General features: G+C 41.6%; 1 protein-coding gene across 1 annotated transcript; it reads right to left on the bottom strand.

Moving 5' to 3' along the window:
* Nucleotides 1-723: 723 nt before the first annotated feature.
* Nucleotides 724-18,366, bottom strand: LOC126271889 (proton-coupled folate transporter-like). The gene is made up of 11 exons (XM_049974272.1): nt 18,341-18,366; nt 15,536-15,655; nt 11,972-12,250; nt 11,620-11,794; nt 9,568-9,754; nt 9,319-9,466; nt 8,243-8,344; nt 7,529-7,666; nt 7,179-7,262; nt 4,978-5,134; nt 724-1,351 (listed from the first exon to the last, which is right to left on the bottom strand). Exons 2-11 carry the CDS (start codon nt 15,633-15,635, stop codon nt 1,270-1,272), a joined length of 1,452 nt encoding a protein of 483 aa, XP_049830229.1. The 5' UTR covers nt 15,636-15,655; nt 18,341-18,366; the 3' UTR covers nt 724-1,269.
* Between the last annotated feature and the right edge of the window lie 290 nt (nt 18,367-18,656).

Genomic DNA, 18,656 nt, shown 5'->3' with positions numbered 1-18,656 from the left:
GTTGGTAATACTACAGTCACTGACGCAGGTGGTCTACAAAACCAGCGTATTGGCGTGTGTGACATACCTTAATGCTTACCTTTGTCCAGACTATCTCACATTGTGAACCTTGCAATAAGCTCTCAAAGAGTTCTTTAGGGCAAGTAGGCTACAATCACTGGCGCATAGGCTATCTCGCGTTGTATATTCCTTTGTGGGTTTAATATTTCGCTGCTGTTCATTTTCGGTTTCTTCTAGTTCCTAATACTAAGTGAGTGTTACGAGTGTTGTGTTTTGTTAAGCAAGACTAATACTATAATGTTACCACGGTTAATAATCACATCGACATTGTTTTCTGATGTGCAGGACAGAGAGTTCTCGTCCGACAGTAATGCTGCTGATCTATCTTCGCTTGTGAAGTATTTTGAGACATCGTAGAAACCTCGAAAGAGTGCCACATGATTTGTAAGTCAGTACACTCAGGTTAAGGAGTAATCATTTCTACATAGCATTACAAATTACGAATTTTTGTACTGTTTGTGACATAAATGAGAAGAACGCGTGCTGATGTTGTAGACTCGCAGAGTAGTGCAGATCTGTATTGTGATGTAAGATTTAGAATGGGGAAACAAATTTATTGAATGATAAGTTTTAAAAACAGAGATTATCTGTTAATGCAAGTACTGATTTCTAACTTCTTTCTTATGTATGAAATGGTGTTTAATGGAAAGAAAATAGTAAAACCTTTGCAATATTTTATAAAAACTTTATCAAATGATGTAATTATACATATGTCCCATGTATTTTATACATACTCTACACATATGTACAATCGTAAATCTCTTAAAAAACTGGAGTTGTAACTACCCATTTATATAATAAATAACTAGGCAGTCTTAAAATGAGTTTGAAGATTTAAGTGAAATATATTTGTACTGCATAATAATTGTATCAAAACTAATAGATATGCGTACGATTATGATTATATGTACAAGAAATTGTAGTTATAAATACAGACATCCATGAACTGAAACGTTCAGTGGATAAATGAGTGTTAGGCTGTGAGGCAACACAACGAAAGAGAGGTTATGGCTCTGCCACGTCGCACTCGGGGAGCCAGCGAGTAAGCCGGCCCAGCAGCGTCACTGCACAGCAGGCACGGCTGTCCCAGCTGTGGTCTCCTAGCAAGCAACCAAGACAGCCTGCTGTGAGCGCCCCGGACAGGAAGAGGGCGCGAGATTCAGGAGGAGGCCGCAGGCAGAGAGGCGGGCCGGCAGTAGTTCGCGCTCCTCACGCGGGCAGCGGGGTCGCCTCCTCTTCCCGCCGCTGCTGCCCCTCCTTCTTCGCTCCGCGGTTCAGGTAAACCGCAAACCTGCAGCAAAAAGTAGGCGGTAAAGTCTCATATCCACTGCATCCATACAGCTGTATTAATCTGTTTATGTACAACGCCAGACAAATATATGCAACACCTTCAAGAACTCTATTCACAGGCACCAGGCCATAATACGAGCATGCGTACTGACAGAGTTATAATATTACTGACACATCTGTCGCGGTCATCGACGATCGTATAGAACTCAGGAGGGCTGTTCGTGCACCCTATGTTTCGAGCCTGCAGGCAAGAACTGTGCTTTATTTTTATTTCTTTATTTATTGTTCCGTGGGACGAAATGAAGGGCAAGTCTCTATGGTCATGGAATGAGTCAATACATGAAATTATAACACGATAGTAGAAACATATAAAATGAAATACAAGAAACGTATTCATGTGACAATTCGTAAGTTTAAATAAAGAAAATCAACAATGTAACACTGGAATTTGCTTAATTTTTCAGCTCTTCCAGGAGCTCCACGACAGAATAGAAGGAGTGAGCCATGAGGAAACTCTTCAGTTTAGACTTAAAAGCGTTTGGCCTACTGCTAAGATTTTTGAGTTCTTGTGGTAGCTTATTGAAAATGGATGCAGCAGAATAGTGCACTCTTTCTGCACAAGAGTCAAGGAAGTAAATTCCACATGCAGATTTGATTTCTGCCTAGTATTAACTGAGTGAAAGCTGCTAACTCTTGGGAATAAGCTAATATTGCTAAAAACAAACGACATTAAAGAAAATATATACTGTGAGGGCAATGTCAGAATTCCCAGACTATTGATTGGGGGTCGACAAGAGGTTCTCGAACTTACACCACATATAGCTCGAACAGCCAGTTTTTGAGCCAAAAATACCCTTTTTGAATCAGAAGAAATGCCCCAAAAAATAATACCATATGACATAATCGTATGAAAGTATTCCAAGTAGACTACTTTTCATGTTGAACTCTCACTTATTTCAGATACCGTTCTAATGGTAAATAAAGTAGCATTTAATTTCTGAACAAGATCCTGAACATGGGCTTTCCACAACAGATTACTATCTATTGGAACGCCTAGGAACTTGAACTGATCCGTCTCGCTTATAATAAGCGCATTATGTCTGATAAAAATATCAGTTCTTGTTGAATTGTGAGTTACAAACTGTAAAAACTGAGTCTTACTGTGATTTAGCATCTAATTACTTTCCACAAGCCACGAACTTATTTCATGAACTACATTATTTCATAAAGTTTCAATATTACACACAGCATCCTCCACTACCAAGCTGGTGTCATCAGCAAACAGAAGTATTTTTGAATCACGTGTACTACTAGAAGGCATATCATCATACAAGTAAGAAACAACAGTGGCCCCAGCACCGACCCTTGCGGAACGCTGCACCTAACAGTGCCACTCTCTGAGTTCTAGGGTAGAAATATGCCCAGCCAACGAGTACAGCTTCACCCATTCGTAGTCTCATTGTTGGCCTACGGGAAGCTGAATGGACGTATGTATGGATTGCCGCAATGTTAGGCACAATTTAACGCTGGTGTGTCGTTGTTTTCAATTGTGATCTTTGGAACATTCCCACACCTGTTGACCAGGCTCTCGACGTTCTTCAAGATCGACGCACTGTGCGAGCAGCTGTGGCCGACTGAACAACATCCAAGGATGAAATAAGTGCACTTGTTGCACCTGATGTGACACGAGAGACCAGTGAGAAACGACAGCTTGCAGTAGAATTAAGATCAAGTGTGCCTCTGCGCAGGCTACCACTGGCAGAACGACACCGCCGAGCGTAGCTACTCCAGAGTCGTGAAAGAGCTGACTGGAACGGCGCTCTGTTGTATTCACTGAAGGGCGTGGGCTCTGTGGGCGAGTATTGGATATACACGTGTATGACGTTGACCTGGTCACCTGAGTATTCAGGGGTGCATTGGTCCACGACACACAGGTTCCATCCCACGATTCGTGGCGTGTGTGGGTCAGTTATAAGTGACAGTCACATTTCGTGTTTCTGCAGACTAAAGTAACCAGTGCTCGTTACATTTACAGCTTGCAGTTTCCTGGACAGGTAAGCGATGTGCTTCTTCAGCAGTAAAACGCACATCCACATACAGATGCTGTGACGGAACGTGGCCTTTCTAGTGTTCAACAACTGCCCTGACCAGCAAGATCACCAGATCTCTCACCAACTCAACAGGTAAAGGACACGATGAAATAGCAACACACACATTTTCCAGGAGCTGCAAGAATCGTTGCCGATTTGCAGCAAGAGATGCAAGATACATGGGACCCTCTATCGCAGGATGCCACTCGGCACCTTCAGAATATTTTGCATGTGAGAATACACGCCTGCTTTACCGGCAACTTGGACATATATTCGTCGTGTATCAATTACAGAATAAAGAGCATGTTATGCATAACTGTACCGTTACTCCGCGTTAGCAGTATCCCATCCCAGAGCAAAATCTACTAATTATTTAACTTTTACGAGGAGATGGGGCTACTTAATATAATTCGACTTTCGTACTCCTATCTGTCGGCAACACCTTCCCGATGTCTCATAGACTAGCTTTCTCTATTAGTACCTGACATGACAGATAAATGAATCTAAATTTTGCAAGTTGACTATTAGTTCAAGACTGTCCCTGACCTAGTCATGAGACAAATTTATGTTTTGACTTTCTTCGAACTTCTCGTCTTGCTGTAGGTATCCGTCGTCTGAGCGGTGTTAGCTAAAAAGGCTTGCGCCAGGTGGCTGGGTTCCACACAGGCCGGGCTCCCAGACTGGCCACTGTCATCATCATCATCTCTAGAAATAGAGTAAAGCACAAGAAGATAACGTGGAAGACAACCACGGCTACCTCATGCAGTACTGTCAGCTGGCAAACGTTGGCCGCAACCAAAAACAAATTACTACTGGCCAAAAAAGTCCTGTTGCAGACAAGACGATAAACCCTAACCTCCCTTTCATCTTCTATGACTGACGCACATTACCATCGTTCGTCTTCGCATACACTTTCTTGCTAAAAGGTTCCTCTTCGCTTTCTAGCGGAGCACTGAGGGTCGTCAACACTTTAAGACATACACACAGTTCCCGACATACTACCATCCCCTCTAACGACTTTCGCAATGAATGAAACAAGATTAGATTTACACAACAGTGAACAAGATTCTCCGCAAGCGAAGAACATAGCATCGTCTGCAATGATGAGACACTTAACTCTGTCAGTGGAATGACAATGCTAAGCGTGAATAGGCGGTTGTTTAAAAATATATACCTGTGGCTGTTCAACCAGCTTCAAAATTTAATTTTCACACACTGCATTTCAATGATTGTTTTAATCATCTTCCATAACGACGCTACAAGCAACATGGAGTCCACCAAGACTGTGCAAGAGCATTGCATTTCAGCTCAGTAGGACGTTTGTAAACATTTCTTTCAATCAAACCAGAAACTCCACAGAAGACAACTAAGTCTCCACTGACTTGGCGAATACAGATGGACATGGGAGTTACGTCCTCTGAAACTGTCACCGTTTCACGGTGCGTTCCATTACGTGAATAGTACAGAAAGTACGACATGTTGTTATTCCTGTCACCTCATACCGTAGACTGGGATATATTGGTGTAAGAATACTCACAGCAGCACAGCGAGGTCGAGCGCCATGATCCCCGCGGACAAAAGGTGGAAGGCTCCAGGGAAGTAATCGATGGTCGCATTGAAGACGGCGTTGTAGATGGGAGGCCCCGCCAGAGGAGTCAGCGCCTCCAGGGTGACCGCCAGTGCAAACACCTGGCCTGTGGACACACGAAACAGACGGCGCGCTGCTCATCAGACTCTCCACGCTGCAACCACATATACACCTTGCACCTCAAACAAGTAACCATACGGAAATTGTTCCTCAATGTTGGTAGTACTGAAATCGGATACAGTCAGTGAATAGACTTAGATCCTAATCTTCTGTATTAACCTATTCAACACCGAAAGTGACCTGGTGGTTATTCCCTATCGTTAAAAAACTGAAATCTGCCATTTCTCAAGGTTCAGTACGTACAATGATAGTATTGTTACTGTTGTGTAGTGGTCTCAAACATTTTTGTAGAATTTTTGATTAAACGTTGAGTGAACCTTCATCGCTGCATCTTTCTATGATCCGTTCTGGCTATGGTGTATATCTGAAAAGACATTAATAGATAAGTAAACACCAATATCGAAATGAAGTTTTCCTGGCAATACTTGTCATGTTGCCGTGTAAAACTGTTAAAGCTTCCAACGTTTTGGTCACATTCAAGGTGTCCATATTAGATATGCGAGTACTAATAACACATGACGCCGTGGAACGCCTCGAAGGGTATTTTGCGTAGGTACCTCATTGTTCCATTACATTTCATATTAATATTCCAATACGTGCAATGTATGAACTGCACCCTACCAAGAATTATGTTACTTAGTGTTAGTACCCTGTCATTACGGTTATAAAAAATAAATAGAAGGTTGAAGCCATATTTTGACAGTTGTTTAGACTAATTGAAAAACTAAACAAGTGTAAATTTCTGTACAGACTATTCTTCATTCACTGGAACACAATCGTACTTTTAATTTAGTTTCTGGTGTTTTCTGTCTAGCACCTTCGTGACTCCAAGTAGATTCCTCTTCGTAAAATGCTAATTTCCGTTTTACATTTCCAGATTCTTTACGTTTTTCCCATTTATAGTTGCCCAAAATTTTCGATATATCAAATGCGAATCTGAGTCATTATAGATAACATTTTTTATGGCAACCTAATTCTCGGTAGAGAAATGTTCGTTATGTTACTTTTCGTCATCAGACTTTGATTTGATCGATCTCTCCATGATATCTTCTTCTGTGCCATTGTCTTCGTTTCAGAGGTGCACTTACATTTAATATCATCAGTTATTTGTTGTACATCTTGTGCTCTCAGTGCAATTATTATTTCTTTCTCCAAATAAGATACATGTCTGATACTAGAGGAGTCCTTGTCTTAAGATGTGTTACCTCTCCTCGCACTAAATTATGATCTGAGTCGATACCTACTCCTGGGTATGCGTTTTACTACAACATCTGATTTTGAAATCTGTGTCACATGATGATGTAGCACAGCTGGTATCTCTTTGCGTCTTCTAGGCTTTTGCAAGTACACCTCCTCCTCCTCCTGAGATTTTCGAATGGCGTATTCGCTATTATTCGCTGGAATTTACAGCACAATTCAAGGAATCCTTCTCCTGCCTTTTTCCTATTAAGGAGCTCCTAATCTCTCATAACTCAATTCTGTTCTCCTGTACTACATAGTTCCAATACTCTGTAGTTATTAGTAATTCTACTCATTATTACATACTAAGTTACGCGTTCAATGCTCTCATGTGTTCTCTTCATCTCGCCATATTCTGCTAGGAATGTTGGGATGTACATCTCAACTCTAGTCATTCGCATTCTTTCTGTTTCGATTTTGATGAGCATAGAGATATCGCTGAATTTTTCACTGTAACTTCTTCGTTGTCTTACATTCCTATAATGAAAAATCCTAATCCTGATCCTGATATACTGTCTTCTATTGCTGTTCATACCACCCTATATTCGTCTGGCAACATATCATGACTTTGTTTTCATTACAACTCCCAACTAGGCCTAGTTTATAGCATTACATTTGTCTGTTGAGACTTTGTAGCTTCCGTAACAGCCTTCATATGCTCCAGATTCTGATTCATAGAAAGTTATCATCTCTCTGGTTTTTCGCTCTTGTTGCCATGATGTTCTAGCGTTAAGCAGTACACTCACTCTAATCCACTGCTATAAAGGAGAGTGTTTCTGAACTGCACTCACCTATCTCCTCCTTGGTGACCAGCCTCGTCAGCATCGCCCTGGCCAGAACCCAGATCAAGGCTCCGAAGCAACCGATAGCTCCGCCTGCAAAAAAATCAGAACACATTTCATTCTCGGGAGACCTGTAGCACCATGACGAAGAATACAGCTACACGATGCTTCCTCTGAATATACTCTGTACAATAACAGTCGTACAAAGAAAGATAAAAACATATAAAGCTTGCAACATAGAGGAGGAAGCTTCATGGCGTAAATATTGGATAAATGTAGACTAGGAGTCGGGAAATTGGTTGTTGTTAATGACAACAAGTCATAGCCAATAAAACGTCGCGGGATAGTTGACAACTTACCCAGAAACATAAACCAGGACTCTGGTGATACGGCATATATTATGGAGGCAGCGATCTTGCAGGAGAAGGTGATGAGGGCTATCCAGCCGTCGCCCAACTTGAGCCACCGCACGAACACCATCACGCCCACCAAGGTACCTGCAGACAGCGAGCGCGTGGTGTAAAAACAGTAACTCACTTGTTCATCGATAGAGTGAACCAGTGTAAATGTATGTCGATGACTGCTGGGTATTCGTAATTGGAATCTAAGAACGCCGAATATTTATAATCTTATTGAAAGACAATCTGTTCTACAGCTATTAGCAACAAAACTGGAAATATGTTTCTAATTCACAAGAGTTTTACTCAACGTATCTTAACACCACAAAATAATACGCATTAAGCAGAAAACAAAACCGTACACTATTACTAAGCAGAATCTGTGAACTGGATAGGACACGAAGAAATTCTCATGTAATTGCTGGATGCCCAGTTGCGGTTGCACATCGTATGGCTTTGAGCACCGTGAGAGAGAGAGAGAGAGAGAGAGAGAGAGAGAGAGATAGAGAGAGAGAGAGAGAGAGAGAGAGAGAGAGAGAGAAAGCTATTTTCAGATCAATCTACGATTGTGTCAATTGAAGTATTTTTAAAGTTAACTGTATTTTCACTTCTCTTAAATGAATACCAAATACTTCAGGACGTAGGTGGAAGCAGAAGTAATGCGTAGTTCCTCACCTACAGCAGTGGTGCCATTGTTGAAGAATCCATACAGAAGGTTCTGGTCTATCGTCCAGTGGAATTTGGCGTTCACGAACTGGTAGTTGGCTATGCCTTCTCCTGAAAACATATAACACAGTATTGCGATTCGTATTTTATACGATGTTGCTTCCTACACGAGTTTCTAGGCTAGGGTCATTAAACATCTGTGTATAATTAATCTTTTCTTGTAATATTATTAAATGGCAATGTTAAATTGTTGTAAATAATTTGAATAGCTGTTTACCCTGCTAATAACATGAAAGCAAGTAACTGAAAAAGTTAGTGATTGTGTTCAGTCATCTGCCTCTATATTCTACACAAATTCATAGTTAAACGAAATAAACCACTCCTTGGAAACTGATGGATGGAAAGCAAGGGAAGAGACGCACAAAAAACTTTCCGTCAAGAGATCAAGAGGTAACAGTAAGCATAGTTAAGGAAGTGCTACATCCTTCAGAAGGAGAGGGTCCAATGTCTTGATTCGAGACGATCTTAAGGAATTTTATTACAAAGAACGCTACTTTCAGCATTTTTACAAACTGCGTGATGATCGCTGTCACGAAATACTGTATTGGTTCAAATGGCTCTGAGCACTACGCGACTTAACTTCTGTGGTCATCAATCAACTACAACTTAGAAGTAATAAAACCTAAGGACATCACACACATCCATGCCCGAGCCAGGATTCGAACCTGCGACCGTAGCTGTCGCTCCGCTCCAGACTGTTGCGCCTAGAACCGCACGGCCACTTCGGCCGGCAATACTATATTCACTAAACGTTATTCCCTTGTGAAGAAGAACTTTAGCGTTGCGACATTGTAGACATCTATGTAGGGAGTGCGTGTTAAATAGCTTAACATTCCGAACAATTTTCAGCTATAAGGTAGACTTGGTGCGTAACTGTTGAATCGATCTTGAAATTATCTGGAAAAATTAACTGCAAAAGCATATGGACTATCTCTTCGATATTTATCACTAGCAGAACCAATATTACTGTAACAAAAAAGGGTTCGTAGGTTTCTTTCGATGTCGAATGTGAAGGCTGGCCGTACCTTGGGAGATGAGGACACCGGTGACGACCACGAAGATGACGATGAGGATGGCTGAGCGGCCGTGGTGGGGCCGCTTCATCAGGGACGTCTTGAGCGCGTCGCGCACCAGCTGGGGGCGGAAGATCCCCTTGCAGCAGCCGCAGCTCTCCTGAGCACACGAGACACGTTTACGTCAGTTTTCGTTAAACCTGTTTCAGATTCGCATGGCTTACAGTCGGATCTCGGCTCATCTTGAGCCCAGGAACTCACGTCTTGAGGCGGCGTGTAGGGCGCAGTGGTCTCCGGCAGCAGGAAGATGGAGTAGAGCAGACACAGCAGCATCAGGCCGGCGGCCAGCGCGAACATGCCGTGGTAGTTGAGGCCCGAGTACAGCGGCGAGGACAGCCCAGACGCCACCATCTGGGCCGAGTACATCGAGGCGTCCAGGATGCCCAATCTGCAGGGAGCACATCCTCGATGTCACAAGAGATCCACTCAAAAGGCTCTACTAGCTCTGTGATGAAAATGCCGGTTTCCGGCCCATTACATTTAGATCACAATTCCGCCTGTGCCACTGCTATGGTTTGTATTCGCATGAGGTCGTACTTAAAACGGTTGCACGCCACTTCCGGTGTAAATATATTTTTATCAACACGACTAGTTTGCTGCACGCCATCTGGGTTTTCGAGGCGTGTTCGAGAAATAGTATGTGATATTACAACTGAAGCCGGATTCTCAATGGTGCTTTTATACCATACCGGTGTCGTTACGTGCATTTGCTTACAATCAGCCTAAGATACTACATAGTACTCAGTTACATTGACGAGCAACTAACGCCGACTTTGACATTATTATGACAATACGACCATAGTGTCTCCAGGCGATTCATAGAGAATGTTTCGGTTTAATAATGGGAGATTAGTTCCATAGACTTAATAAAATATTACATACTGGACTTTCGATTAATAATTTCTAAATCAGTCTGCTTCCATCGACTTTACCAAACTAATAGACTACATGTAATTGTCATCCATTCATGTGAGAAGCATCAAATATTGTAGCTTTATTTATGGTATAGTATTTATTTCACAAGTGTAAGTCAGCAACATTTTGTCTCTATGTGTGTAATATTATACCAGTTCGCTTGTATATTTTATTCGATTTGAGATTGCCATTAACGATGGGTGCCTAGGTAATTGATCATTTCTTTTACTGACACTGGATAACACCAAGTATTAATATTTACTGTAGCATTGTACGCCTGGGAGTTACTTTGAGTTGATCAGGATGCTGGCGGCAGGGTGCCGTGACTGTTTCGCCTTCCTGTGACAGCAGTGGTTGGCAGAAGGCTGGTTAGAAAAGTCGCCGTCGTGATCAACTGAGATGGGTGTTTGACTGCTCTAAAGGGAACAGAGCAAAGCGATTTTACAGCCCTGATGGCGGCCTCCCCATGGCGAGGCTGATGAGTGAGACGCCAAACAAATCGGGGAAAACAGCCAGTTGCTGGAAGATGGCTGTGAAGAGCGATAGCATCTTCCAAGAAAGGGACACGTGCTTTTAGTGCAAGGCAATGCGCAGAGGTCACAAACGGCGGATGCGAGTTGACCCATCGCAGATCTTCTCACGAAAGGCAGTGAGTCACGTTTCCTCCCAGAAAGCAGAGAAGTGATTTTGACTCAATCGTAGGAGGAGTTTTAGACTGCTCTGAAACAGTGTTCTCTGTGTAGTATGAACTGCAGGCCATTGACTGGCAGCTTTATGACCCGTGTAGTGGGAGGCATTGCTTTTGTAACGGACGCGGGGATTCGTTGCAGGAATCACGCAGGCAGACGCCGTAAGCCTCGGAGTTAAAAGGGGAACTCTCCAGCTGATGTCAATAGAGGACACGTCACGCCGGTAGCGACTTACAGACATCGCTGAAAACTGCGTGAGGAGAGAGTTTCACTGTAAGAATTTTCGAAGCGCCGATTTAGCGATTAGGAATGAATCAAATCGTTTTTCTGTAAACATTCTTTGCTTCTCTGTAAAGTGCTTACTTACGAACTAATACCTGAGTTTAGTTTCTATTACTGGCTTACGAGCAAAGAGAAATCTCGAAGATATCTATTCAACATTTTCGGCCTCCTAATTAAGCTAGAGTAGAATATCATCATGTCTAGATACCGCAACTAACGTATTCCTCCAAGTATAGGTTGTCAATGGTCTTTTTCAGTACGGTAACACTGGCATAGACGAAAAAATTAATTCGACCTCAAGTTGCACACACTCCATTAATAGCCTCATCTAAATGAGTGTAATATGTAATAAACAATGAGTACCTACCTGAGCTCCTTCTGCCCCACAGGGCTGATGTCAGCAATGTAGACATTGGCAACAGCCATGAGGTTCATCATGCCGCCACTGAAGGTGGCCACTATGGACGGCATCAACAACCACTCTGCCGCTAGGTCTGGAATCGCAGACAGTCCAGAGAACAAGCCATAGCTGATGGCGTTCCCTGAAAGAAAGGGGACGATTTTTAGAATCGATCGCTATCATTAGAATGACGTTGCTCGGGGTTAGGTTATTCATGATAGCTGTCAATGAATTAGTGACTGCAGTGGGCGTAAACTGTGAAGTAATGCCAGTTTGGAAAACATGTTTGAATAGTGAGAGACAACTGCTCTGGACATACCGGCAAAGGACCAGATGAAGATGGGACGCCGTCCAAACTTGTCGCTCCAGCTGCCGATGAAGAGTGACACAGCGGCTGGCACGACTGCCTCGATGATGCCTTTCCAGGTGGTCAGCGTGCTGGAGTAGGCGCGGTGCTCGTTGGTGCACACGTCGGGGTCGCTGGAACCGCACACGCGATCCAGGAAGAGCCCGCTGACCACCGAGTGTGTCGTCATGTAGGAGAACATGAAGAGCACCACCAGCGGCTCCACCGTCGGGCGGATGCGCCACCACTTCACTGCAACACGACGCACTTGCCTTAACTGCTGAGGATATAACAGTGACCCCGAGACAAGGAATTAAAGAGACTTGTGGCTTCGTCACCACTGAGAAAGGCAGAGACCCAATTATCATCGTCAAAAGTGATGCCGAGTGTTTTGGGGACTGCCACGGTGAGATGACAGATTACGTATGTAAGGGGTAAACCGTCACAGAGGGTACTTCCGAAATCTCCTGACGATTTTACGGGAGGCCGTGAAGACGAAGCATTTCGGGAAGCCGTCAAAGAGCTGGTTTGGGCGCACAACCAAGTCCAAACTAAGTCTTTACCGCACACAGACACACATGCTAATTGCCTTTAATTTTGAATTTGACCTCGACCTCAAATTCTCCTGACATGTCATTCAGCAACGTCTTCCTGTTTCCTCGGAAGAAGAAAGCATTGCATAGCAGGTTTTTCCAAAATGGTGGTTTTTAAGGTGTAACGGTTCCTGACGGCCAAAATACAGGCTTCACCAACCAAATGCTCCACCAAGCCAATCATATTTGCGTAAAATTTGTCGCACTGCAGCGTGAATGTGTTAAGGTGTAACAGCTTGATTTCTTCAAGATGATTACTAAAACTTTGTGACTACCCACAGCATTAATATCTGCTTAGTAAAGGATTTCATTTCAATTGAAGCTTTCTGTTGTTGTTGTGGTCTTCAGTCCAAATACTCGTTTGATGGACCTCTCCATGCTACTCTATCTTGTGTAAGCCTCCTCATATCAGAATAACTTCTGCAATTTGCATCCTTTTGAGCCTACTGACTATGTTCACGACTTGGCTCCGTCGCAAATTCCCCCTCCCCCCTCCCCCTTTCTCTCACATACAAACACACTGCCCTACAACACTTAACTTATGATCTGTTGATGCCTCAGAATACGCCATATCAAATGATCCCGTTTCTTACTCAAACTATGCCACAAATTTCTTTTCCCTCCAGTTCTGTTCAGTACTCCTCATTACATACACAATCTACTCATCGAATCTTCATCATTTCTCTGTAGCATCACCCACATCTGAAAAGCTTCTATTCTCTTCTGATCGGAACTGTTTATCGCCCATGTTTCACTGCCATACATGGCTACTCCAGATAAATACCTCCATCAAAGACATCCTAACATTTTAATTTACGAGTACAATTACTGTTAACAAAGTTCTTATCTTCTGAAACTCTTTCCTCGTGTCTCCCAGTCTACACTTTATATCGTTTCTACTTCAGCCATCAACAGTTATTTTACTGCCAAATGGCAACACTCCTACTACTTTTAGTGTTTCGTTCCTGTCTAATGTCTTCAGTTCGTCTGATTTAATTCGACCACATTCGGTTACCCTTATTTTGCTTTTATTGATGTTCCTCTTATACCTTTTTTTTTTCAAGACACTGTTCATTCCATTCAATTGCTTTTCCAAGTCTTTTGCTGTCTCTGATAGGATTGCAACGTCATCGACATATCTGGGTGTTTTTACTTCTTCTGCCTGAACTTTAATTCCCTCTAATAATTCCCTTAGGATTCCTTAACCGCTAACTCAATGTTCAGACTGAATAACATCGGGCAACGGCCACAACCCTGTCTCACCCCCTCGTCAACCAGTGGCTCACTTACAACTACCCTCTGGTTCTTGTACCAGCTATTAATAGCCTTTAGCTTCCTGTATTTTGCCTTTGCTGAATCTTTTCTCGAAGAGAAGTGGATGGATTAATATCACATCGCATGTTCCTACATTTCGACAGAATCTATAGTTATCTTCCCCGAGGTTGGCTTCTACTAATGTCTCCACTCTTCTGCAAATAGTTCGTGACTATATCTTACAACCATAACTTATCAAACTGATAATTCGCTAATATTGACACCTGTTATCATCTGCTTTCTTTGGAACTGAGTTAGTTCATTCTTACTGCGGTCAGACGGTATATCACCATACATCTTGCACAATAGGTGGAATGTTTTTCACGGGCTCCTCTCCCAAAGACATTAGTAGTTCTGACTGAATTCTGTCTGCCTCCATGGACGTTGGTTCTATTTAGGTCTCTCAGAGCTCTGTCAGATTCTTTTCCAATTATCAAATCTCCCATTTCAACTCTTTTTGCGTCCTCTTCCCTTTCTATAATATTTCTTCGAGTTCATTTCTGTTGTACAGTCCATGTGTAGAGTCCTTTTACCTTCGAGCTTGGCCCTTGTTTGGTTAGTAGTGGTTTTACATCTGAGCTCCTGATACTCACTCAGCTGTTCCTGTTTCCGACAAATGCTCTTTAATATTCCTATAGGCTGTATCTATCTTTCCCCTAGATAGATATATTTTATCGCCTTGCATTTGTCCCCTATCCATTCCTGTTTAGTCATTTTGCATTGTCTGACAGTCTCATTTTTAGTCGTCTATATTCCCTTTCGCCTGCTTCATTTGCTGCATTTTTATATTTACATGAATTAAATTCAATGTCTCCAGTAATATCCGAGGATTTTAACTAGATCTTTTCTTTTACCATTTGATCCTTCTCTGCCTTCAATATTTTATAGTCCATTCGTCTTCTACAGTATTTACTTACCTTATTTAAGGCCGTCGTTGCCTAATGTTAACTTCGAAACTCTCAACAATCTTTGGCTCTTTCAACTTATCCTCGCCCCGCCTCCTTAGTTTCTTACATTTTTAGACTTTCTTCAGTTTTAATCTACAGTTAATGATCAAGAAATTGTGCAATTTATTTCTTAAATTCAATTTCACTGCAGTAGTCATAGCTGTTCTAGCTAAAGCGACATATATGAATTACTGCTGGATCAAGGTTCGAACCCGGATTTCCCTCCTATCGCGAGTGCTCACCGTAAGACCGAGGCTACGCTAGCAAGCGTGTCTGACCTACCCAAACTTCCGTATATCATAACTTACCTATTTCTTCTCATCATTTTTAATTCATGTAAATAGCTTTGTGACATATGGAAGATTATGTCGCACCTGGGAGCGTTCTAGGATAATTCTAGTGGAGAGGCAAAGTCCGGGTTCGAATCTTGTTTCGGCAAAAATTTTCATATATTCTTTTAGTAGTTCATCTGTATCTCTCACAGCTAAGTTCAATTCCAGAAATTAATTTCGATATTTGAAACTGTATTTCTGTATCAAATAGGTGGCAGTCTGTGTGACCCGTTAGTTGACTTAATTCATGAGTTGCCAGTAACTAATGTCCCTGTTGTTTCGCAGACGTGTACCTCCCCTCCCACCGAGGTGTGAACGCAGCCCGCGTGACACGCCTAGACACACACTCACCTGCGGGTGGTGGAGAGACTTCTGCAGGCTCATCCTCCACGCTTCTCTTCTCATCAGACATCGCTTCTTTCGGAGCTGCGACGTCAGCCGTAGACTTCATCGTGGTTGTTATCAAGTACTCTGAAAAGCAATAAGAAAAATATTAATGCAACATGACTCTCAACGAAGTGATTTCAGGCGTGGTGCCAATCACGATTATGGGATAAAGCTCCGTGATAATACATGCGTGAATAAACTGTGGGTAGGGTAATTGTATTTCGTCCTATGTGAACACAGATAATTACTTCGTGATCTGCAATAAAAATTAAACATCACCTTTTTCTTAGTAACACAAGAAAATCTTCAGTGTTTTTGGAAAATGCACTCTACAGGGATGGAAAATTAAAAAACGATAAGGTGCGTTGAACACAGGGAAAAGTCTTCTTGAATCATTTAGCGTGTCAGTTGGTAATGTTAACGGTACATTATCATGATAATTTGCGTCACTAATTGTTCCACTATAATCGCAGCAGCGTTCCTTATTGATAGAATTTTTCTGCGAGTGACGCTGCTATTACGTTTATTATTATTACTATCCTACTATTACTATAATACTCGAAATATTTTCTCCAAAAAGGAATTGAAATTCATTGTATCAGTCTAACAGATTAAAGAAGGTTTATAAGTTTCTGTGGAGATATCTAAATCTTCCTTTTATACGAGTATATCTCTAGACTTGAGTGCCAAACTCAGTTTCAACAAGAAAAAAATTCTACGTTTTAGACAGCATTATTGAGTAATATAATAAACCGCCGTTTGGACCACTACAGCAACTTACATTCATCAGTGTATGATTTATGTAAAGTTTAGATTATCATGCTGCAAGATGACACAGTCTAATATCTAAGCCTCGTTGACTCTGTTTATTTCAGTATAATACGAGTTGTTAACTGGCGATATAAGAATATCATCGAATTTCAGGTTTTCTTTAAAGTTTTTACAGTATAATGCTGTTATACATTTTAGCTTGTTAATAATAGACTGAATATCTTCTTCAAAAGATTCAGTTGGAATATTTGTTATATGCCGTCCAAAAAAGAGGGAATTTGCTGAGATAATATTTTTACAGTATATGGTACTCCACAAAGAACTAGTAGTGATATTATGAAAGGAACTTAACATTTCCAGAATGAGTAATAGATCAATGAACTAAAATGGAAAGAACATTTGAGCGAAGGGAAATGGAATTTCAAAGATCTTGCTTCAGTACAAGCCAAAACGACGATGGAACGTACCAAGGCCCGTCCACAGAACGGAAGAAAATTTCACATAAACAAAGAATCAGACCCACAGACCCAAGCATTGAAGACATGGTGACTCTTTCATATTAATATCTTATATGTGTTCACCAGTAAGGGTATATGTTACGGATAAATGTACAATATATCGGTATATCAAAATGCACAATGTTTTGTTTTCAATGCAACTCAATACATTAAACGAAACGATAATCGTAGATATCACGCTAGAGCACACCTATCAAAATTCGTTCTACTACGAGTTTTTCTAATATATTTCATTGACCCGGCAAGTCTGTGACATGACAGGGTCGATTGAGAGTTATGAAACGAGAATCATCAACGGCCTCTGAAGTGTCTTCAGAAACTGATTAGCAACGTGAAGAGATCACATTATTGACGCTTCCTCGTTACGATTTGGAATGAAATGTTAGTTTAAACTTACTGTTTGGTAAATTACACCTTCGTTTATGAAAACATCAGAAATTATTCTGAAATAAAGTCAATAATGTTATGGTATTTGATATAGCATGACAGTCAAGCTCAATCGGTAGACGTAATGTTGGCATAGTGGAAGAAATTAACTGACCTGAAGAGAGATTGATAAAAAACAGAAATCCCTTATTACTGAAAACTTCTATTGTACTTGAGAAAGTAAGTAATAACCCTGGTGAAATATGAAATGATAATTGGTTCTACAAGAGACAATTTCCTTCTCTATAATCTGAGAGTTGACAACTATTTGAGCACTGGAATGACACTGAGCACGAATGGTAACTGATTGATTATGTTCAGTCATTTGCGATTGAAACAGGTGTTAATAGATGTTGCCTGCAAAGGATTCAGCAATGTTGCAAGTATGTGGGAGATATCTATGAAGCAAGCTCAGTAGACGTCACTGATTCGCGAGAAAAGAGTTGAGTAGATTTTCCTAATGTTGTTTAGTTATATGTGAATAGTGCAGACGTAAAAAAATTTGAAATGACAGGCAAGAGAGAAAATGAAATACAAGTGAAATTTCAGAAACCATTCTCTCTCAAAAGTGAGCGTGTTTAAAGCGTAATTTTAGGCACTAAACCTGTTCTGTGGCCTCTGGTATGATGTATATCTATTGATGGTGAAATAAAAACACTCACAATCAATTCCACATTAAAATATCTTGAATAGGGACTGAGAATGGCTGCTGAGTGACGGGAGTATTTTACCTAGCTTGTTGGTAATACTCGATGTTCTTCGCAATTAGCTCTTTTCGTCAGTGAACATCCGAGTGGCGTAATGAGATATTTTCCAGTGAGACACTGGGTGTCGGTGGACACATTCTACCATCCGTCTGTTTTTAGATTGACGACACATCCCTATTACTTACAATGTACCCACAAAAAGAGAGCAGATATATCTGACGAAGCTTAGGATGGATACGTACTCGATTTATAATTTACGACGGATTAACTGCAGCACATAAATTACACTAGACTGCAGTACCTCTCGTCAGTACAGACAGAAGCACACAGCAGAATATCTCTCTCACCTGTGTCGTGGCTGGTCGTACCTGCAAGACTTGCTCTCTTCGGCTGCAGATGTGCTTTAAATACAGTGATAACCGGATGTCGCGGCGATAGTGGATCCCGATAGCAGCGATCCCCCGAGATAAGTTTTCACGTGACGGAGGACATCCTGTCAGTAAGTATTTAATCACTATATCGTTTCCTGTCTTTTTGGAATCGGTTTTAAAAATATCACCGCAAAACATATTTGTGGTGACCTGAAACAATCGAGTGAGATTTCGACGACACACGTCACGACTTGGAGCTGCATCTTAGGTGATCTGGCTTTTGCTTCTTGTG

This window comes from Schistocerca gregaria, chromosome 1 (assembly GCF_023897955.1).
Source record: "Schistocerca gregaria isolate iqSchGreg1 chromosome 1, iqSchGreg1.2, whole genome shotgun sequence".
Classification (NCBI taxonomy): Eukaryota; Metazoa; Arthropoda; class Insecta; order Orthoptera; family Acrididae; genus Schistocerca; species Schistocerca gregaria.
This window is presented reverse-complemented; position numbering and strand designations above follow the sequence as displayed.

Coding starts and splice junctions, on each gene's coding strand:
- LOC126271889 (XM_049974272.1), bottom strand. CDS start 15,635: ATGAAGTCTACGGCTGACGTCGCAGCTCCGAAAGAAGCGATGTCTGAT. Junction 12,251..15,535: donor AGTCTCTCCACCACCCGCAG/GTGAGTGTGTGT, acceptor GTCGTGTTGCAG/TGAAGTGGTGGCGCATCCGC. Junction 7,263..7,528: donor GTCCTGGTTTATGTTTCTGG/GTAAGTTGTCAA, acceptor ATTTTTTTGCAG/GCGGAGCTATCGGTTGCTTC.